General features: G+C 44.3%; 1 protein-coding gene across 1 annotated transcript; it reads right to left on the bottom strand.

Annotated features, from left to right (window-relative positions):
• PLA1A (phospholipase A1 member A) lies at positions 1-17,989 on the bottom strand. The gene is made up of 11 exons (XM_010183782.1): positions 17,917-17,989; positions 15,016-15,217; positions 13,323-13,500; positions 11,745-11,853; positions 8,683-8,784; positions 7,770-7,859; positions 6,705-6,872; positions 5,583-5,672; positions 5,030-5,138; positions 1,388-1,552; positions 1-85 (listed from the first exon to the last, which is right to left on the bottom strand). The coding sequence occupies exons 1-11, from the start codon at positions 17,987-17,989 to the stop codon at positions 1-3; spliced, it is 1,371 nt and encodes a 456-aa protein (XP_010182084.1).
• Positions 17,990-23,452: the final 5,463 nt, after the last annotated feature.

Below are 23,452 nucleotides of genomic sequence, written 5' to 3'. Positions count from 1 at the left end.
CTAGGCACAAGCAGTGGGGAGCTCGTAGGAGATGTCTGTGTTGCTGGGGAGGGTAAGGTTCCAGGGCAGGCATGACGTTGTCCTGCTGCGGGAAGAGCACAGGGAAGTCAGGCTCTGCTTTAGCAGGCAAAGGTTGCTGTCCTAACACACCTGCTGACGGACCTGGGGCTGCTTTGCAAAGAAGCAGCAATGATTAACAGGGAGCTGTGCCCTGGCTGGAATCAATTGGCTGGAGGGGTGTGCATGGGGCAGTGTCCTTTCCACCACCCTCTCCTAGCAGTACTTTTGCTACTCTGAGTGCTCCCAGTTTTATGATAAGAGTGTGGTTGTGAACCTGTGCAACTCTACAGATTTCCACCTGCCTCACAGCCAGGTCCAGTGCTTCCAGGGGTGCAGGTTAGCACACCTTTAAGGCAATGTGCCATGCTGTCCCATTCATAAGTGACTTAGTTTTGGAGTGCTTTTCTCTGCAAAGCATGCTAGTAAGGGATAGTCCTTATGCTCAAAGGAGTGCCTGGTATTTGCACAGGAATATCTATCCTTATCTGGTCCTACCGGATATATTTTTACTGCCTTGCACTTGAGTCTCCTTACTGCCCATGAGAACAGAATTTGAATGTGACCACATTCTCCCTTCTGCTTCTGAGTTTCCCCACTTTGGAGTGCCCACTAGCTTGCTTCAGCCTGGAGCCAGCATAAGAGTCAGCTTAGAAGCAATGTGCACAGAGTTTAATGTGTTTAATAGACACAGCTGTTTCTCCCTACCCACAAGAACTCTGGATCAGCAAAACTCCTGGGAAGAAAACTGTACTATGGAGAAGACCATTAGCTCTCTCGGGATGAAAAGGACTTGGCTGCTTCTACTCTGGGTAAGGTAATTATGGCTGAAGGCATATACTCTACAATGCCTGCCCCAGAAAATGCCAAAATGGTTGTCTTTAGCCTTAGTGCTTTATAAACCTGTGCAGTATAAGAAGCAGAAATTCATTACTGGTCTTCTGTTGTCTCATCCTGAAGAATGTGCACCTGTCATGTTTCACATGAGGACCCATTGTAGGCATAGGAGAGAGCAAGCCAGGGTAAAAAGAATGAATTCTAGCCAGTACAAGTTTTTGCCATGGTTTGTGACTTAAGCATCTTTAAGGTGATGTGAGTCACAGCTATTTTTCTCCCATGGCACAACACTTTTATCCTGGGGGAAGAACCATAGAAAACTCCTAGAAATCTACCTTGCTATTTTTTCTCTCTCACAGGTAGAAAAAGATTTACAGAGGGACACAGAGAGGATGGGAGAGACCTCTTCACATGTTTATCTAAATGGGAGAGAGAATTCATTTTTTCAAACCACAGGCTCAGTGGATCCTTGTAAGATATTCCTGTGACTTACTTGCTGTCAAGAGGCAGTGAGGCTGCACAGAACCTGCCAAAAATAGATGATTCATCCTTCCTCCAAAATCGATTCTTGGGAAGATACTTCAGTGTCACGCTGTTTATCTGGCAGAGGGGAACTCTGTGGGCCAGCAGCCGTTTGCCCATCTCCTGTTGCTTAGGTCTGCAAGGCAGAGTGAGAGATGTGAGGCAGAACATTCAATTAACCTGCAGATGCAGGTTATACGCAGGTGTGTTGAAACACTGGAGGAGCCTAGGGTATTATCATGAAGCCCTCACATAATAAAATGGAATGAGAAGACTTATCTGTCAAAACAGGGCATTGCATGAGAGTCTTACTGGCTGTCTCTCCATGTTTTATCTCTGTAGTCAGGAATATTTCTATATAAATATCCTTCCTTCCATCACACAATTACAACAACTCTTCTTGTAATTGCATATAGATTGAAACACTGCCCAGATTCCTACAGAGTGGTAAGTGGTAGATAAGATCTATGAAATCATGAGTGGCATGGATAGGGATCAGCTGTTCACCATTTCTTCCAGTACATGAACTAGGGGTCATCAAAGAAAGCTAAGAGGTGCCAGGCTCAAAAAGATTGCACACTGCAGAGTCTCATTCCTTTTAAACTGTCAAAATCCTTGCTATAGGATGTTGTGGATGCTGGAAAGTTTACATGACTGTACAAGTCATGGGTCTTCCATTTCATGGAAGACAAAAGTGTTGAGAGCTAATAAAGACAAAGATCTCACCTTTGGCTCTTAAAGTCCCTGAGATGTAATTAGTTAGACATTGGGAAACTATTTGAAGGAAGTGCTGCTACATGCTTAAACTGCCTTTTAAAAATACTCTAGGTACTTGCTTTTGACCATGTTGAAGGTGAGATGTTTGTCTGTCCTTATGCTCTTACCCAGGTAACAAAAACTGAGGAATGCCAGAGATTGGGTAAACAGCCAATGATGAGAGTCCAGTTGCTCCTGTGCTGTGAAGTGGTGCTGCCCAGTCATTTTATGTAGATGGGCTACCTCCTTTCTGTGGAGTCCATCCAAAAAACCTTCTTATGTCTGATCTACTCGGCACCTGTAGGAGCTTGGAGATCATCAATTTCCTTGTGCTTATGAAGAATATGTGTTTAGCTGACTCAGCACAATCCCAGAAGCACCTGTGTGACCGCCTGATCGGAAATGTGGTGGTAGGAAAAGGGGAGAGGTGACAGAAGGGTCAGGAAGAGCCTACAATTCTGCTAACCAAAGTGGGCTGACAGCTGCACTTAGCATCCTTCTAGGCCAGAGTGCCCAACCCAAACCAGTACATCCAGTCCCTCCCTTAGACTGCAGTGGTAGATGCTGGAGGTTTTATGTGTCTGACTGTGTCTGGCTTAAAGCTGCTGAAAATAAGAAGTATCACAATATTGTGTTTATAAAGGTGTATAATGGATAGCAAATGGAAAATAAACAGAGAGAGGCCATCTCTCTACTGTATATTGTCCATGAGCAAGATCCAGTTCCTAGGACAGAGGAACACAGTAAGGTTAAGCAGGTTAAAGAAAGTCACTCCTGGGACTGACATTCAGTTCAACCTCATACAACCTTTGGGTTGGATGTAGGACTTTTGGCTGGCTTCAGAAGTATGGTTTTTGGGTATGGGGGATGATGTCGTGTGATGTGTAAGCAATGGCAGTGCAGCTGGGAAGTGTGCTGTGTAACAAGTTCTTTCCTCTGTCAGCTGAGTGGCAGCTGTGGGACTTGGGGACATGTCTCTTGAGGCACTCTGAGCAATGTGTAGGGTAACAGCATCCTGAGGAGTGAGATAGGAATTATGTTTGGGAAAGAAGGGCAGTATGAGGCAACACACAACCATGTGAATCACTTGCTGAAGGTGTGAGACTGGCTAAATACTCCCAGGTCCCTATGCACTTCTGGGAAAATGGAGGATGACGAACACGTCACATAACCTGAAATAAGTCAGTGATCAATCAGTGTCTGAACTGCGATGCGAGAATCTATGCTTAGATGCCTGTTTGACACTCTGAGCTTGACTGCACTGGAGGGCTGAGCTTTGCCTATAGCGCGGAAGTTTCTTTACTCTTTATTACAGTGTGAATTAAAAGAGATATTTCCTTGTACACTCTCAAATCTGTAGGTTTATTGCTGCAAGCAAATCTTTTGGTTTAGCTTTGTGCTTCTTAGGAAGGAACTTAAATGAAACACAGCTGCTGTTTTCCCAGGGTAAGGGTATCTCTGGATAGGTTAGCCTGCTACAACTCCACTGTCTCATGAAAACCTGTGGGTACAGTAAAGCCTCAGGATTGCCTGTCTCCCTCCCTCAGGCAACGTTTCCTTGCAGTGCTCTCATGCCTCTTGCTGGACACCTATCAAACCCTGTGTCTGACAACGGCAAAAGGAAGTGCTGCACACCTTCCTGAGCAGATCAAGGATCCTGACTTGACCTGGGTATTACTGTTTCTTCCCTCCTGCATCTTTGGAAAAGGCAGATTTGGCTTCTGAGCCCCTTGAACAGACTGAGCTTCACCAGGCTGGAGTATAAACTCCAAATTGCAATGCCTGGCTGGTAATCTGTGACCAAGCAGCTATGCCACACTGGAAAGCACCCTGGAATGTGGCTTCCCCTTCCCTGGTTCTTACCCCTACCTCCTGGTGCCCAACACTGAAACAGTGACACAATTAGCTTCAGGTCACAATGTTTTGGCTTAGCTGTAAGGACTACGTAGGAGCTAGTGCTGGAACCCCTCTGATCCTAGGAAAGCTGGCTGGGGCTCTTTAGCAGACTGTTTTCCTGCATCCTGAGGCAGTCAGCAGCATATGCTACCTGCACGTCTACATTGCAGTTCAAAGCCCACAGTAGTGGGCAGGAAGGTGTAGGAAGAAGAGAGGAGGATTTCTGGGGAACTTCTCTGTGGTGGGGAGATCCCCCTGAGGCAAGGGCTGTGGAGCAGGAGTCCAAGTCTGGTTTTTTAATGCAGACGGAGTTTGGAGGAAGGCACTGCTTTCAAGAGAGATCTGTCTGTCTACACATGTGGTCATGGTTCCCTGCTCGCTGGGCTTTTCCTTACAACGAGATCTGGGCGCTTTGCTGCATCAGTGCAGAGGCAACAAGCTACTGAATACATTTCTGACTGTGCAGAGATGCACTTGTCTTGTCTTTGCAACAGCTGTCCTATCGGGTATCAAGAGAAATGTCTAAGCCACCAAGTCCATCAGTCTGGAACCTCTGGTGGATGAGGTCTTGCTGTAGCCATCTCTGTCTGGCAGAGCAGAACTAGTAACACTACAGTGATTGTGTTTTCAATTGGCATTTGGCAACAGTATGGTGTAGAAAAAGATCAAGCCTAGCAACTCAAAAGGATGCAAATTTGAGGATCCTGGAGTATTACTCCTGCTTTGTGCATTCAGGGAAGAGGTGGACCTAGCCAGAGTTACCATGTAATGGTAGCTCATGCCTGATTCTTGAGAACAATTAAGGTAAATGTGGAGGTACTCAAGAAGAAAGGTTGTGGTTCACCACTCAGTGACTGCACTCAGGGAGATATGCTATTGTTGTGCCTTTCCACAACCAGGATAAACATCCTTACATATGGAGCTGGGAAAAAACAGGCCATAAGCATGCGGTGTCACTCACATGGCGATCTTCGTGGTGTCCTTGGTGCTGTTGCTGCAGAAAGTGATCTCAATGTTGGTGACTACATTTCTTTTCTTCTGCAAGTGGAACTCAACCAGGCTGTGATAGACTGAGCAGGAGGCAAAGTATGTGGGAGTGAGAGCAGAATACTACTCGTTGGACCTACACCTGTCAAAAGAAGGTCTCCAGCACTCATTCCCTGGCCCCACTAGCAGAAAGAAGATTAAATAGACATAAGAAAGAAACTAGTCTGGTATGAGAGGCACAGTGAGCAGGTCTGCATAGTCCAGTATAAACAACAGGCATTTTCACTACCCTTTACTTCAGTTCTTAAGCCATGTGGCTGTCTTAATCCAAGGCTGTGACCACACTAATAAACCCATTGGAAAGGGAGATGTGCAGGGTTATTGCTCTTCAGCTGTGTGTCTCAGACTACCTGGGCCACAGCAGCTGATTTTGATGTGGATGGCTGTTTGTAACTACCTGTCTTCCCCAGAGGATCTGCCTCATTTGGTCAACACCCTTCTGACTCATTTTTTCTCATGCTACTTACCACAGAATGGGGCTGAGGGGCTGGTCATTAAATAAACTTTCACTTCCTTGGGCAGCTTTCTCATGTTGACACCTGCCTGCTCCAGCAGGCCTGCAGGAGGAAATAAAGCCAGTGCAGGGAAAGTCATGAATATCTCAGAACAGAAATGTGATTGCTTCCGATTCACCATTACTCACCCCACCCAACTTCACTGTCTCAGAGGACAGACCTTTTCTTTATAGCAGTGCAGATGAGAGCAAGCACAGGTTTGTGGTGGTCTGTTTGACAGATTAACATCCCCCCAGAAAATCTATTCCAGCTACTCCAGGTATTCATCACCAAAGTACCTCTCGGTGGCTTTGTTTCATTCCTCTGCTAACAAACTGTGTTATCAGTTGCACCTGTACAAAATGAGCAGGACTAAAGACTACCAAGTCAAGACACTTAGTGAAGATATAAATGACAATCCAAACACAAGGTGTTGGGAAATTTGATTTCTGGATCAAATGAGGAGACCATCATAACTTGAGGCTTGCACCACTGACTAGCTGACAATGTGGCTTGGTGACATAGGGAAGGGGTGGCTGATCTGAGAGCACCTAGACCAAAAGAGACCTCTCCTTATATTCCTCTGGTACCAGACTACAAATAGCACCAGAGGACATTTCCTGTGCCACAGCCCAGTTATAGAAGCCTAAAAGAGGCAACTATTACCTTCTCTCAGTCCAGGTAGTTCATCTTTGGGGTGGCAGAAATTTATGAGGAGATGACAGAGCAACAGTGAGTGGTTTGTAGAAGAATGGAACTTCAGGCTTGGGCTAAAATTTCCAGCTGCTTCTCTGAACAAGACACTTTTTGAGCTAATTGCTCACTTATTAGGCCGGTGATTCTGGAGACTTTCTTTCAACTTATTTCAACTAAATGTTTAAAGATCAGAAATATTCAAGATGTTGATACTCTACCTTGGGCAATATATGAGCTTTTAGAGCGTCTCTATAAAAGCCTGAAAAAGCAACTGCTTCTCACTCAGATCCAAAGGAATTCCTGCTCAGAGAAATCTGAACCGTGTACTGTGCTCTGCACTGACAGCCATCAGGAATGTATTGTCATCTGCTCTAGGAAGGTCTCATGCTGGTACTGTACCTATTCTGGGACAGGAGAACAGGAAGGGATCAACACAGTCCAGGCAATGTCCGTGTAAAAAATCCTGATGACTTGCACAAGGGAACGCCACAAGTGGACAAGAATATTTCAAGGCACTGACATAGAGATGTACTGCCCTCATGTGATCACAGATCAGATACTTGTAGCCTGTAAGAAAAAAAACAAAACACCCAAAGAAAAGCAGCCATGAGTCTTTCCGTTGGCTTCAGTCTTTCCGCATGTTCCCAAGGAACTGAGAAACACTCTTATGGATTGTGCTGCCATCCCCTTCCCATTAATAACATTTTGCAGAGCATCTCTGTGACTGCAAGCCCAGATCCCACTGCAAGAGAAGTTACCCAGGAAGTAAGAGATGTATCTCTCAGAATAACAGAGTCCCCCAGAAGAGGAAGACCACAGGGCTGCTGTGTCTCTATCCATGTAGCATTGATGAGGCCCCAAGCTCTTTGCAAGGGGGTACAATAGTTTTGACTCCAACCTGCACTGCAACCCCAGCTGTGAGAAGTGAGGTGCCATAGGAGTCCCCTATAATCTGACACTCAATGCAGCTGGCTCATGCAGAACATATTTGAATATTTATCGACACTTTTCTGTGGATAAAAAGTCCCATTTTAAAGCTCTATTCTCTAGAAGGAAAAGGCAGTAATCATAGAAGATGTCTCTGTAAGTATAGACAAAGCTTGCAGCACGAAAACAAAAAGAAGCTTTTGCTAGTAGTACCTAAGAGCCTTTCTAACAAAAATGTTTTCTTTGTTGATACAAACTTTACTGATAGTAGGGTTTTGGCTGATACGGAAGTGTCACCAAAATCACATCTCTTGACAGTGGTGCTGCCAAGACATGTGACCTGTATGTGATTTTAATTTCAGCTGCTTGTGGAACTGCTGAGTGGAAACATGGGCCATAAATCACTGCTGTCATGTGTCTTTACAAATATATATATATATATATGTATCTCTGTAGCAGGAGCTAGTTACTAAACAGCATTTTACAGACTGCTAATTGGCTGTGAAAGACCTTTGCTTCACCACTGAGTGTTCTCACCTGCAGAGATAAACCGGGGGCATCCTGGCTGATCTTTGCCTCCATTGACGAAATAATCGATGTGGCCTACAGGAATCCGGATCCCAAAATCTGAAAGGATGTGAAATGCCACTTCATTCTTACACTTGGCTCTCCCATAGGCTTTACCTTTACCCTACATGCTGCTTGACAGGCCTCAATAATTGTAGTGCTCGACCCAGCTCCAGTGCTGGAGACAGGACAGATTTCCTGCTCCTTCCTATATGCCTGCGTTGTGCAGGTTAGCTGCGTGGAGCAGAGAGTGCCATCAAAGTGACTGTGGTTAATCACTACCTCTGTGACTCAGGTTCTTGATTCTATATAAAGGAGAACAAAACTGGCCACAACCTTAATGGGAGACAATAAGGCATGATTGAGAGTTATGTTAGTAGACATTTTCATCATGTGACTTAAAAGCACAACATTATTCTTTAGCACATGTTCTACCTATGCAGACCCTAAGTGCTTTAGAAAAGTTGCACCAACTGTTATTTTGACCCTGTTACGTTCCACCGACACGTGCAGTGGCATTTTTCTTCTGTCACGTGGAAAAAAGTAAAGTGAGACTAGACATGTAAATTCCTTCCAGACGGTAAAAGCCACACTGAGCTGGTTCTGCATAAATTCACTCTGCTGTGGCAGGGTTAAGGAATAAATGTTTGCTGGAAGATTGCTCTCTGTCTAATCTATACCTGTCTGTTGCTGTGAAGTGCTCTAGGGTGTGGATACCTGCCAATTAATTCATCATTAAAGCCTGTCTAATCAAGAAACATCCTCAGCAAACCTGAACTCATGGTAATCTGGCATAAAAGAGTCAATGACCTACACACTCCTTGGCAATAATGACAGCAGGAGGAATAAAAGCACAGGCCAAAGAAGATGAGAGCCACCTTACTGTCAGTATCAGTATGAATGGCTTCCACAAAGAGGGCATCCCCAGGATCCAGGCGTTCCTCAGGGCTGGCTCTGGTGTACTGAGGGCCTGCAGGATCCAGGCCTGTAACAAAATTAAATGCCTCAACAAGAAGTGCTCTTTATACCCTCTCTTGATTAGACCAGTTATTTGATCCAATACATCTAAAGTACTGTTAGGCAGAAGTGATAAGTTATTTCCAGATCCCACTGATTATGCTCCAGAATGGTTTCTGTTTGTTCTCAAACCCAGCTTCCACTACAGCTTCCTTATCCTGTCCTCCACTGTTCCATTTCACTTTAGCAGTTTTGTACCTAAGCTATAAAGCCATGACTGAGCTTCAAATACCTCTGACAGAGTGGGTGCAAACTGTCTTTTGGATTTTCAGTGAAAGAGAATCAAACTTGTAACACCCTTCTTAATTTTACTGTCATCTGTATTAGCACTACAATCTGAGAAATGTCACTGAGGGTTATCAGTTAGGTGATAAATCCAGCATCCCAGGCACTACAAAGACACTTGCCCTCTTCCCACAAATAAAATAGAGTCCTTAAGCAGACATCTATATTTTTGCCTAAAACTTGCTCCCCTTCCTTCTGGGGAGCCAAAGGAATATAGAAAATTATCCTTGGAAATACTAAGGAACGGGTTAAAGATAATTTCTTTTTGTTCTGGCTGAGGTTTATCCTGTTCACTTTTTGTAGAAAAGTAATATGACAAAATTTATTTTCACTCCCCAGGCAACAATGGTTTAAAAAGCAGCTCTGCTCCACATGCCACTTAGACTCAGAGCTGGCCAGTTTCACTACTTTGGACTCAGTCCTGTAATTCTCTATGGATAATGCAGTATCAACAATATACAAATGGATATGTCTGCATTTGTGAGGGGGGCAGGGAAGGAGAAAAAGAAAAATAAGGAAAAAAAATGGTTTCCTGTTCTTTGTATGAATAAAAGCTAATAATAGGAGAAGTGGTCAGAAAAAATCACTGCTTTAATTTTTTTTCCATGTTCTTTAATCTTGACACATACAAAAAGCTGAGAGGTTCCCCACCCACTTCTACAGACCAAGTTTTAGTAACAGGCTTTAAGAGATACTGAAAAGTGTAACTTCGTATAGCTTAAAGTCCTTCCTGAGGAGGGAGAAACACCTAATAAGAGCAATAATCAATTCTAGCACAGCTCTGAGGCAAGCACGTTTCCATCCTCCTTTCTCTATGCCTACCTCCTCCAAGCACAAGCTGCATGAACTCCATTGAGATGTGCATACCCAGCAGCTAAAAAAACTGTTCACTGAAGCTATAATATATGCAACTGAATTCCCTCAGACTTTTTCATTTCCTCTGCAAGAACTGAAACAAATTGCTCTGCAGCAATTTTGGATATGGACTGTTCATTCCAGTTCCTGTAACATTTGCTTTCCTGCACAAGGAGATATCCACAGGAACAGGCATGGGTTAAAGAAACTCACTTCACAGAAATAAAGTCTGTAGTCTGGTCTCCAGGACTCACTCTTGTTTTGCTCCACAGCTCTTTTTAGGTGATTGAAAATGCTGTAGCGAATTATGGCTCTGGGATCACATTGCTCTGTGTGTGTATGCTTACATGTGAGGAGGCAGGAGATGAGATCAGCCATATCAGTTTAATTCCACCTCTCTTAAGGCTCCTAAATCTGAACTGGAACCTGCAATGCTCAGTGTGCCTATGAAATCATAGGGCAATCAGGAACGTAGAAAAAGGGTTGTCTTCTAGCAGAGCTAAAAAATAATGCAATAAATAAGCCTACGGAACTTTTATTACATGTAGACAATATAAATGGGAAGAGTTTCTCACTATGAAGTTAATTACCATGGTTTCCTGCGAAAGCGTCTGCTTCTGCTCATCTGAAGATGTTGCTGATCATAAAATCCTGGTGTAGGAAAGTGGTTACTCCAAGCCTTTCCTAATATACAATTTCATTCACAGCTTAAAAAAAAGCCCAGCATGAAACACAGTTCCTGGTAATAAAAGCCTGTATTTCATGCAGTGTGGGTAGCTGTGACATATGAAGGCTTTTCTCTGCACTGCCCTGCTGAGGATCCTCCTTGAGGATACCTCTGTGAGATAGACCAGCATGGGCTGAGGCAGACTGGAAGCTGTGGTCACTCTACTGGTGCCTTTCTGTCTGTTCCTTCTTGGTGGCATTTTACCTCCTGTCAAAACTAATCTCCATCCCTGGGGGTTCCCAGAACTTGACAAGACCCTTGACAACCTGTTCTGACTTGGACAGCAGCCCTGCTTTGAGTGGGGAGGTGGACTAGAGACCTTGTGAGTCTATTCAAGGTTCCATACCTAAAGCCTGGCAAAACCCTGAGTGAACCAAAAAGCTCTAAATGCCATGATCATTTGCTAACCATCTTTCTATGTAATTCCCCCACTGCAACCTCTTCCTCAAACCCAGGAATCTGGCTGTCTGTGTTTAAGGTCAGCTCTGACTTGGTACAACTAGGTGATCTTGGACCAGTCTACTGTGAAAACAGATGACTTGTGGGAGAGAGCAGCAAGAAGCCTCATCTCAGGCCACCCAAAATTGGCTCAGGCTCTTGTCTGCTCTGCTTTTCTTGCACAGATACAGTAGGACTGAGCCCCTTGTCAGTGACGCCACTGCCCCTGCCTACCTTGCTGTCACCCTTGGCTCTCAGCTCACTTTTTCCTGCAGAACAGCTCAGTCTTGCTGTTCCCCTACAATGACATGCACTGTGGGCTTTTATTTTAAGAACCACAGAGGTATACATGCTATAAAGTGGAAGCAAAGCTTGTGAGTGTTGCGAGTTTGAGGAGTGGAGCAGAGGTGGAAGGACCTTTTTGCAAATACATGCATTCTTTTGGTGGTGTGTAGGGGACTAATGGCTGGAAAGACATTGCCAGGCTCTTTTGAAACTGGGAAAAAGCCTGTAAACTTGAATCTAACAAGCCCTTACGCAATCAAAAGATTACTCCCCTTCCTTGCTTTTCCATTCTCTCCCTTGAAGAGTAGGTGAGGACCCAAGACACAGTTTTATGATACCTGTTATGTGTCCCAGCTGACCGTCATGGAAGTGTCCCACCAGACCCGCAACATGTGCCCCAAGGCTTACTCCAATGATGTGGATGGATGTCCTTGAGACTCCCAGGGCCTACAGATTGGAAACAATACAAATTAATGTTGGTGCAGCAGAACGGTGAAATACCCTGTCCCAGACCATGCAGCAGCTCTGCAACTCTTCTAATAGATGTCAGAATGATGGGTATTGCCTTTTCTGTTTTCCAGAGTCTTTCCTCGTGTCCACAAATGCAAACCCAAGCCTAACCATGTCAGTCAGATGCTCCTGTTCACAATTACATAGCCTGTAGCTTCTCTTTCCACAGCTTAAGACTGAATTTCCCCCTCTTAGCTGAGTGACCCATGTTCACCATGTGAATAATCCTTTCCTCAGTAATGCAGAGAATATTTTTTTAAATTTTTATACTACAATTGTATCAATGTCCTGATTAGTTTTTAAGATTATTTTTTTCAGAGACTAAGGATTTATCCATGGGCTGGACTGCCAGGTAAAGCGCAGCCACTTGTATGTGATGTGAGTTGACCCCATCCAAAGGAATACAGGTGTCTGCTGGCTGGTCTGCATGATGCAGTGCCATACAATTGGATGGCATATGGTGCAGGAGAGCGTGGGAGCAAGATGAAAAAATCCAGAAATATATGAGGTTTGCCCTGAAGCATTACTGAGGCTCATTAGAAGCCCAATATAGTCGTCTGTGGTATAGTGCTCCAGGAGAGGCTGGACAGAAAAAGTCCTTAAGCAGCTGGACTAGAGCTCAGCACAGACACGGAATGAGTGGTAGGGACACTGTCCAGCTCACTCATTCATTTACTGTGTGACCTACTCAGTAATGAGGGGTGACAGTCCTCTACACCCACCCAAACTCACCTTCCCCCATCTTCCTAATGACACAGTGGCTCCAAGTGTTGCCATATTTCTGGATGGATATGTGTGACTGTGCACAACATGTGGCATACCCAGGAACTCCTATGCTGTGCAACCTGGGTCTGTAGTGCAAATGTTACACCAAGAGGTTATGTGTAGCTGGAAAACACAAAGATGTGTCACCCTCATTGCATAATTTTTGTTCAGTTGTGCTGGGCACCAATGAAATCAGATACATCTAGGGCTTTACAGCTACTGGGAAATGTATCTGAAGCCCAAAGCAAATCTAAAATAGCCTCGAATCCCAACCCCTCCAGCTCCCTGGACAAAATTTCCAGGAAGAAGAAGACAACTGTCCAGTGAGGCATGGACCTAAGAAAACCCAAGACATCATTCAGGTTCATCCTGGGCTGGAGCAGCAGCTGACAACTGGGATGTTTTTTTCAGAAAATGTCAAAACTCAAGTGAAAGAATAAAAACAGTGGCATGCTCAAGCCTGGGCTGAGAGAGAGGGGAAAAAAGAAATTGCTTTAGTGTTACACAATGCTCACTCTGGAATAAAAAGACCGCTTGTCCAGTTCCTGAAGACAGCAGTTTGGGAGCAGTTCTCTGGTTGGTTTGCATGAATGATGTTCTCTGGCCATGCTCACCCACACTGAAAATGCACAGTAGCTTACCAGGAGCTTGCTGATGAACTGTGAGACGGAGAGGGCCAGCCGTGTGACATTTTCCACTGCGGAGGGATAGGTTCCTGTAGACCCATAAACCCAGTCTACTGCAATCACGTTCACCTGGCTTGTGTGCAGTATGGCATGGACAAGCCCTTCAGTCCAGGAAGGTTTGGTACCCAAAGCCCTGTGGAGTCATCAGAAACAAATATGTCAGGTGTTTTCCAAAGTAGGGCATCTGGCAATATGTTGCTCACTGGTGCTGGAACTTCACATGTCTCAGAGGAGGCTGCCAGACAGTTGCTGAAAGTTTCTTCTGGTGCCAGACACCCACATCTCGTACATCTTTGTGGTGGTACAAAAACACTTTCCAGAATGGGCTGATTCAGAAGGGAACCAGATATTTTAATGAATGAAGTAACATTTGCAGGGCTCAAGCTGAGACCTCAGTCTTGCTGTGGTGCTTCAGTTAGTCACCACAGAGCCCATGTAGAGTGAGTGAGCTGATCAGGAACACCTGGATCCTGCTCTGCTGTCAATTAGCAGGAAGTCCATGGTCAAATCACCTAGTCTTTCACTTCTTCATTTCCTAATCTGTACACATTTTAAAAAGCAATTATATACCCAAGAATTCAAGGAAAACCGAGGAGGTTGTGTCCTACCCACTTCCCCTAAAATCACCTAGTGGGAGGGTGTGCTCTTTCACATGAGGGCAACAGTTGGTTTTCTGAAAAGACCCTGCAACATCTGTGGTTTCCCCCTGGTCTTCTATGCACTTTCCATTCAGGCTTTTGCACATCAAAACAAATAATGTTATCTGGTCACACCTGGCTGAAAAATGGCACAGTAAAATAAGCTTGCAGAATGGTGACAGCTTAAAAATCTGGCTCTAATCTCTACAGTTTCAAGAATAAAGGTATAATGTGTCTGACAGTACTCCTAAATGGCTGACTAATCCAGGCTGTTGATAAATCAGGACATGAGGTCCAAGAAGACAATTTAAGAAGAAAAGACTTCTTAAAATAAAAGGTTGAAAGAAAATGAAAGAGGTAAAGGAGAAGAGAGCAAGAGAATGGGCAAGAGAAAGAAAAGAAAGAAAGAAAGAAAGAAAGAAAGAAAAGAAAGAAAGAAAGAAAGAAAAGAAAGAAAGAAAGAAAGAAAGAAAGAAAGAAAGAAAGAAAGAAAGAAAGAAAGAAAGAAAGAAAGAAAGAAAGAAAGAAAGAAAGAAAGAAAGAAAGAAAGAAAGAAAGAAAGAAAGAAAGAAAGAAAGAAAGAAAGAAAGAAAGAAAGAAAGAAAGAAAGAAAGAAAGAAAGAAAGAAAGAAAGAAAGAAAGAAAGAAAGAAAGAAAGAAAAAGGAAGAAAGAAAATTTCCTAACTTTTTTTAGGCTCCAAAAATTACGAAACACCTACAAAATAGGCAGCTGGTCACAAACTAAAGGATTTCAAGTTGTGCTGTAATGGGGGTTGTCAGCAGCATTTTCCATGCCTCTGGCGTTGGCCAACCAACAGTCTCCTAGACAATTCCCAGGTCCGGTCTGGGGCTGAGCACTACACTGTCCTTAGCAGGTGATTTGCACACAGCCATGCTGCTGGGGAGACTGAGAAGGTCACACAAGTGAGTCACACCCAGTGCTCGGGAATGCTCTGACAGTGTTTAATTCACTAGTAAAAATTTAATCACAATGCTCTTATTTCTCTCACCTGAAGCCATGGATTATTATCTTGGTTTCCAGGCTGCTGTTGAAGCTGGAGTTCTTGATGTCATCATCAACTAAAATCAGCTCCCCACAGCTGGGGCTTGAGGAGGTGAACAGCAGAAACCGGACCTTAAGTTTACTGCCTCGTAGGAAATTTGCTGTCTGGAAGTCAGTGCAGTGATGCCCTGAGAGAATGTCTTTATTTCCTGCAACAAGAAGGAGTGAACAGCATATTCTGAATCATAGAATCACAGAATGTGTTGGGTCGGAAGGGACCATTAAAGGTCATCTAGGCCAACTCTCCTGCAGTGAGCAGGGACATCTTTAACTAGATCAGGGTGCTCAGAGCCCCATCAAGCCTGATCTTGAATGTCTCCATGGATGGGGCCTCCACCACATCACTGGGCAACCTGTTCCAGTGATCTATCACCCTCATATTGAACAACTTTTTCCTAATGTCTAATCTAAATCTACCCTGCTGTAGTTTAAAACCATCGCCCCTCGTTCTATCGCTACACCCATTTGTAAGTCCCTCTCCAGCTTTCCTGAAGGTCCCCTTCAGGTACTGGAAGGTCACTATAAGGTCTCCCTGCACCTTCTCTTTTCCAGGCTGAACAGCCCTAACTCTCTTGGCCTGTCTGTGTCTGTGCAATGGAAAAAAGCCAAACCTCATTCTAATTCATTAGGAAAATGAAGGTAACAATCTCGCTTCTATTGATAAAGATTAAAAGGATAGAACATAAATTAAAATCAGCCTATTCTGGAAACTTTATGTCTCTGATAAAGTTGTTTCTGTTCTTTCATGGAATTCTAGCACTGGCTGGGAAAGATAGCTGAGGATATCGTGATAGCTTTGACTTCTGAGAGTTGTTTTACTGAGATGTGAAGGACATTCTGTTGTTTGGTTTTTTTTTCCAAAAACGACAACACATGCCAGCTACTAATACTTTTACGAACTGGCCATTAGATCTTTAAAAAAAAAGGTTGCTAACAGGTAGTCACCACTGAGTGGGGATATTTCTGTTCAAATATGATGATTGAGGGAGTGGAGCATCTCCCTTATAAGGAGTGGCTGAGAGAGCTGGGTCTCTTTAGCTTGGAGAAGAGGAGACTGAGGGGTGACCTCATTAATGTTTATAAATTTGTAAAGGGCGAGTGTCAGGAGGAAGGAGCCAGGCTCTTATCTCTGACATCAAATGACAGGACAAGGGGCAATGGGAGCAAGCTGGAGCATAGGAAGTTCAGTCTGAACATGAGGAAAAACTTTTTTACTGTAAGGGTTACAGAGCACTGGACCAGGCTGCCCAGAGAGGTTGTGGAGTCTCCTTCTCTGGAGACAATCAAAACCCACCTGAACGCGTTCCTGCGTCACCTAGTCTAGGTGATCCTGCTCTGGCAGGGGGGTTGGACTGGATGATCTTTCGAGGTCCCTTCCGACTCCTAACATTCTGTGATTCTGTGAAGTCTAATTGCACCTGGAACTCTTGTTCCCTGGGAAACTTAACTGAGATCCTCCCTGCCCTGGTTACAAGGCCGCTCCGAAAGCTGCCGAGATCACCTGACAAGAATTGTGGCCACAATAGTTCTGACAAAAGTCAGTTATCTCACAGTCCTATACATATGTGACCCGAAAGAGAGATCCTTTGAGATATCCTGAATTGTATTGGGCTGTGGACAGTATCTTCCCCTTAGGCGGGACACCCCTCAGGCATCAAGTCCTTGAGGTTGCCTGCTCTCAGAGATGATGAAAGGCCAGGGAGAAGCCAGCCCCTACTCGATTCTCCATGATCACCCATTGAGGAATGCTGATGCATTGTGAGTATTTGTTCAAAAATTTGAGAAGAGGGGAATTTAATCTATAAACTAGCTTCTTTACCCATTGCTCTACTTACATGTATTGCTTATAGATACATATAAGAGTGGAAATCTGTACTTTTGGTACCAAATATCTTCATTTGCATGCTTTGTGTACACACACACACATTTAGGATAACTTAATGTAAGTGAGCTTGAATCCTATAATTTTGTAATCTGTAACTATGTTATTGTTTTATTATCTATTTTTCTGAATATCAACTTAAACATATAAATTGGTTATTGATTAAGCATTGCCAAAATCACTTCACATTATCAATAAGTCTTAAATTGCTGCTGAATCATAACTGTATATATCACTCCATCTGTGACAACAAGCTAGGTAGAAGATGGCCTAAGGGTCAGCACAAATAAGTGTGATTCAGCATTCAGATTTCTGCTTCATTGAGGTGACTATCCCTTACTGTTGTTTATTTTGGTCTTCCTGTGTGGTGAAAGCAAAAGAGATAGATGCTCTCTGAGATCAGTTTGTAAAAAACGCAGCTCATGAGTCAACTTAACTAGCAAGAGAAGGTTCAGTGCAAGCACAGTGCATGTCAGAAATGGCGAAAGATGAGGGGGATCGTTGAGTAAAGGTAAGGCAAGAGGTGCACTGCTTCACTGCTGTGAAGCTGCAGGTGATGTGGGACTGTAGTGATAGTCACAGAAGCAGTTTTCATTGACAGTACAATTAAAGGAAAAAATGAAAGTATAGTGTCTGTTTATTTTCTCTCAGCTACTGCAGATTACACTTGCTAAGATTTCAAAGCAGGAGAAGTGCCAAAGGTCAAGTGGTCCTTTTTCCGCTTCCTTTCCTCTAGGGGACACCCGGATCATTCTTTTAAATTGGGTTAGTGGAATTAAGTCATTGAGACTGATTGAATCAAAGCATGGGAGAAGAAATGACCCTTCTTGCACTATGCTTTCTCCTGGCATCTAACTAGATTATAGCAAGAACCTCTTGACACATAGCTTGTTTGGGGAGAACTGAATTCAGATCCCACCTATTTAAAACCTTCAATATTTTGCCAGGCACTCTTGTCTTTCTTACCTGCTTGTGCTGAGCTGAACAGCAAAAGGACAGCAAGAACATTGAGTGACTTCCTCTTTGGATCCTCAACCATTTTCCTGTTAGTCCACTATAAGTACAAGGATTGTCCAGGGAAGAACAGCCGTGGTGGGTTGCTTGATTAGCTTGGCTCTGTTAATGATAAACCAGCCTATGCCCTTTTGGGGAAAAAAGGGTAGGGGCAATCACCTCTGCTCTTGTTTGACCATTAGCTGAAATCTGTGTCAGCAGAGGGCTTCACTGACTTTTTGGTTAAAAAAGATGCTGACACCCCTTTTCTTTCTCCCTACCTCCCTTTCCTCAAGGCAAACTTCTCACTTCAGAAATCAGCTAGTGGAACCAGTCCCAGCAAGCGACAGAGTTAGAGTGCTTTATCCTTGCCACCTATACCTGTCTGCCAAATTCTGACTGAGGACACTGATTTGTCACAGGGCTTCACAGTGAGTCCATGCCAGGAAGATTCATACGAACCTTGCATCTGTGTATTTTCCTATCGCGTTGCTGTCTCTTTCCTCTATTTCTACTTTTGGTCAGTTTCCATGCCAAAGAAGGCAAAGCAACAGATTGCTTCTCAAATGGAGGGGAGAGACATGCTAAAACATAGTGGCCATACAGTGGCCATGTTGCTGTGATATGCTCAGGCTGTGCATTTCTTAGGGCAGGGATACTCTTCCTTTGGAGACTGGATTTCAGATACTACAGGAAATAAAAGGATGAACTTAGTAGTGCACCAGTATCATAAGCATGCAAACAGTTCAAACTGATCTTTAAATAAATCTTTAAAATCTTTATTGCTTTGGTGTAAACAGATGGAGAAGCATAAGTGCACAACCAAACATATACCTAGGTGTCTGTCACACAACATTCATGAGATGGCGGTACCATCTCGCTGGCTGCATTAGACTTTTGGGTAAAGGTGTGCCCATTTCCTAAGTCTCATTGATGTGTGTTGGTCCTTCTTGCAGAAGAACAAGGTGGCTTTGCCCTTCACTGTGTTAAATGGTAAGAAGTGTAAGGACAGAAGGAGCATTCCCTGTCCAGGTGCCATTCTACAGCTGCTTTATTTGAACAAAAAAATGGAGAAATTTCTTTAGTCTGATCACAAAGATGACTAAATACCTTTTCAAAAGCATCAGACATTATTTTCCTTCATAGTTATGGGCAATAGCAGTCATTTCCTTACCTCTGTTTGCTCTAGGCAAAGGTTTTGGGGCTGTTTTAAGCAGAAGAGCTTTTATTTTTTATTCATTTTTTTTATTTCCAAGTCAATCCTGAGAGAAATTTAACCAGTTTTATCAGGAAAGTTAAGCAGCACCAGCTGCCTGGCCTGGAGGGCTACTGAAGCCCTGCCCCATCTGCATCCTCCTATAGACACGTATACTGGTACATTCTGATCCTGAAATACTTGGCTCCATGATCAAGCTGTCTTCCTGTCAGAGAAGTAGATTCTTAGTGTCTCTTCAAAGACATGGTTGAGTCTGTCAACTCAATCAGTTTTCCAAGATTGAAAGTTGCAATACAAATAGCCACCTCCTGGATTCCAGCCCACTCTTCATTTTCCCAACTCCAGCAGTAGACTTGCGTTGATTCACAGGTTGTAGGACAAAAGTGTGTAGACTGCAATGGGCCCCCTCCTTTTTCATTACGATCACAAATTTCACTGATCTGGATAATCTCTCAATCAAAAAAGAAGGAAATAAACTTGTGAAACCATACCAATAGGCATTGACACTTCCATACAAGCTTCCAGAGCAACAGCATAATTGTGAAAACGACAAATTTCTTGGGCTAAACCAAGTTGGAACACCTAAAGAAAACCAGCAAACACTTCTTTCCAATTTTTATTTAAAATTATGGTAATAAGCTCTACTCTTGGAGCAGGCTGCAACTGTTACTCTGTGTCAAGTTCTATGGAAGTGTTGAAATGCCATGTAATATAAGGCAGGCATTGGTATTACAGCCTTAGAGTAAAACAAACCTGCAGCCAAGATGTGCAGATCTGACTTAGTTTTGCACTGCTATGTGTATTTGCAGAGTTGTTAAGCAACATCGTGGTATGTTAAAAAAAAGTCTTCATGAAGTTGGACATTTCTGTTTCCTGAGCAGATTTGGTGTTTTTTTCCTGTAATCTCAGATTTAGTAACTCCAGGAAATTTTTGTCACATCAGCACACTGTGGTGGTCCCTCATGCAAACAGTGAAAGCCACTCAGTTTCTCTATGCTTAAAACACTTTTACCAGTAAAATTATTTTGGTATGAAGGGTTCTCTTCTTTTTGTTATTGTTTGTGAACTTAATTACTCAGTAGCTACAGTTATAATAGTTCAGAAACTTAATATTAGTGCCACTTACTTTACTTCCAAAAGGAAGTGATTATAATGGCAAGGGGGAACACTGTTGCAAAGATTCTCAAACCACATTAGATTTCTTTTACCAGTTTCTTACAGCACGTCACCATGGAGCGCAGTGTGATCCACTTGAGAATGAGTCAGGGAAAATAAAAGCAAACAAACTGGATTTTATGCACAAATTCTTTTTATAAAAAAAAAAATCACACTGTCTACACATTTGAGGAAATGCTGAAAGTGCCCAACTCAGCTGAAAATGTCATCTCCCCACGCACAAAGCAACAGCTGACAGAGGTACATACACACTGCAAATGTCCTGTAGTCAAGTGGAATTCTGGCCACAGGAAAATTCACTTAGGAAAACTGTTCATTGATACTGGAAACAATGCAGTTGGGGTAGTGGTGCAGGACCCTGGGGAAAACCAAGTGTGACTTAAGCAAATGTTGACTATTTACAACCACTCTCTGTGATCTCTGCATTCGAGGGAGGGCATGAAATACATGCAGAGCTTAGCTCACTGACCATTAAGACCTGGATCCACCCTACTGCTGGAATACTTGTGATATCACAGTCCCTGTCTTTTCTGTCCTTTGCCTGTGGAGTAGAAACCATGGCTTTATGTTAAGCACCTAGGCTCCTAAGTATTGTTCCCAGGATTGACAGAGGAACCAGGTTTAGTTTTCACCTCAACAAAAAGTGATTCAAACTCCTGATTTTCAGGAGAATGTCCTAATCGTGACATGGTAGAACGAAAATATTTAAGATTGACTTGGCAACTGAGGAAGGGAAAGCATGTCCTGACAAAGGAGGAAAACCAGTAATTTTCTTGAGTCTTTCATGAGTACTTGATGGATCTTCTACCTAGTATGTCTGTACAAGTATGCACAAGAAGGGAGAATGCATCCTGGCAACATATCCCTGTAGTTTCCCAAAACCAGAAGGGTCTAGGCTCAAGTTCCTCTCTCCCCTTGAAGCCTTAATCATTCTCTATAATGTGGAGGAGCTAGGTAGGAAGAACTTAGCCCTGCTTTGAGTGTGTGTGGGTGACCTCTTGTGGTTCCTTTCCACCCTAAAATTATCTGAGTGAAAGTGTCAGTGGCTGCTTCAGATTTCACCCTGGTAATCCCAAAGATTTTATATCCTACAGGGAAGTTGTGGTGTGCAAGGTGGGAGATGGCATCCTCCCAGCAACAAGTCTCTGGCATTTTGGGAGGACATTTTACCTGACAAGAGAACTAGGCAGCAGCCGAGACATCTGCTCCTGTCACCAGGATATGGCAGGAAGGTGGCCGTGTTACATTTCTGGTGTAAACACTGCGACTTGGAGCCTTCGCAGGGCACAGACATTCCTTCGACACTTGACAGAGATTGAGAATGGAGGGGAAAAGGGAGCAGAGGAACAGAAAGTCTTGTTGTGGGTTTCTGTCACTGAGCAAAAGGAATTTATGGGATGGGCATGACTCCATTTGGAAGACAGTTATGTGCCATGTTACTCCAACACAGCTATAGAGAATAGATCAGTATTATTTTGATTTTGTAAGAACTGGATGAGACGACATGCTCAGCCCACGGTGCAGTGTCATTCTAGCTCATGCTGCAGTCTGCAGTGACGAGGTAAGGGAGCTTACAGTAACATCTAGAAGGAAGGAAAAACCACTCAGCAATAGAACATCTTCAGTGTTGATTTTGGAAGGTTGTTTGGTGAGAGATATCTACAGTTGCCAATTATTTATTTATTTATTTTCGTGAACTGCTATAGGCACTGTTACATGAAGAGCAGAGCTGAGGGTCACTCCAAGTGGTGGTGAATAGCCCAACACAGCTGCTTGGCAGTGAGCGCATGGGCTGAGCACACCAGGAAAGGCTCAACTTGTGGTGAGAGCCTTCCAATCCAGCACTAGTGCCGTTCCCTTGGGACAGGCAGTTGAACTCCTAGGAACTGAGCGTGCTTTGAGGCTTTAAGGTCTTCAGCTGGACCTGCTGGCAGCTGGCTTCTTCTCAGCCATGGTAACACACTGCGAGTGGGATGCAGGCAAAGGAGGATGGAGTATCCACTCACAGGAACTCAGTGCCATGGAAGCAAAGCTGGCTCATGGCTGCCACTGGCGTGTTCATCAGAGCAGCAATTTTTCAATAGTTGTTGAGTGTTTGTTTCCCAAACTGTTGTGGTATATTCCCTTTCTTCCTCAAAAACACTGCCATGTCAAGAGGCCAGTCACTCATGAAAGGGAATGGAAAGTTTGGTTTAGTGAGCAGCTGGTGTCTAAGGAAACCCCTAGAAGTCAGAGTTGGTTGGTTTGACTTTTTTTTCCTTTGCTCAGGCAAGAAGGGTCACTCCCACAGAGGCCAACCCAGACTCAGCTGATGCGAGTGAGCATGGCCAGGCTTAGCCACAAGCCCACCTTCAAATGGGAACAGTGCTAGGTGTCCCCCAAAGAAAACAGTGGGCAATTTGGGGAGCATTGGTGCCAAATAGTGGGTTTGATGACCATAGTTTTCTGAGACAGTGAGCTGCACGTTACCTGCTGAAATGTTTTCTCCCCTTAACCTGTGGGGCTCCCAGACCACATTAAACTGATTAAATTCAGCTTTTCGATTAGCAGAACTGAAACTTCCCCGTTGTAAGAGCAACACAATTCCTGCCGCTGGCTCTGGCTGGAGGTGCACCCTTTGAACCAGAAACACCCTCCACCACGACAGGGTCACCTTGCATCCCAGCTCCTCTCTGGCAGATGCAACCCACCAAGATATACCGAAGACGGCCACGAAGTCTGAACCCCCCCCTGCTCATAAAGTCCTGAAGTTTCCAGAGGAAGTCCACTCCCTCAGCAGCCACAGCATTGCCCCGCCTGCCGGACTGACTGGGAGGCTGAGGGCGCGGCTTCCACTCATTTCGGTTTCTGTTTGGGCACCCAGTGGGCCGGGAGGCACGGGCGAGCAGCGATGAGGCTGCTGGCCTCGTTGAGGTGGCTTCTGTTCTTTCTGTCCCACCTGGGTAAGTCATGAGTGGGGTGGCGGGGACCCTTCCCAAACCTTCCACTTCCCCGTCCCCCTACACGCCCCGGTGTCGGGGCGGAGGAGAGCGGCGCGCGGCAGCAGGGCGGGCAGCGAGCGTTAACGGCGGCGGCGCAGGGAGCGGGGCGCTCCCAACAGACCCGCCCCAGGCGGCC

This window comes from Mesitornis unicolor, unplaced genomic scaffold (genome assembly GCF_000695765.1).
Source record: "Mesitornis unicolor isolate BGI_N332 unplaced genomic scaffold, ASM69576v1 scaffold25154, whole genome shotgun sequence".
In the NCBI taxonomy this organism is placed as follows: domain Eukaryota; kingdom Metazoa; phylum Chordata; class Aves; order Mesitornithiformes; family Mesitornithidae; genus Mesitornis; species Mesitornis unicolor.
The sequence above is the reverse complement of the archived record's forward strand: the minus strand, read 5'-3'. Positions and strand labels throughout refer to the sequence as shown.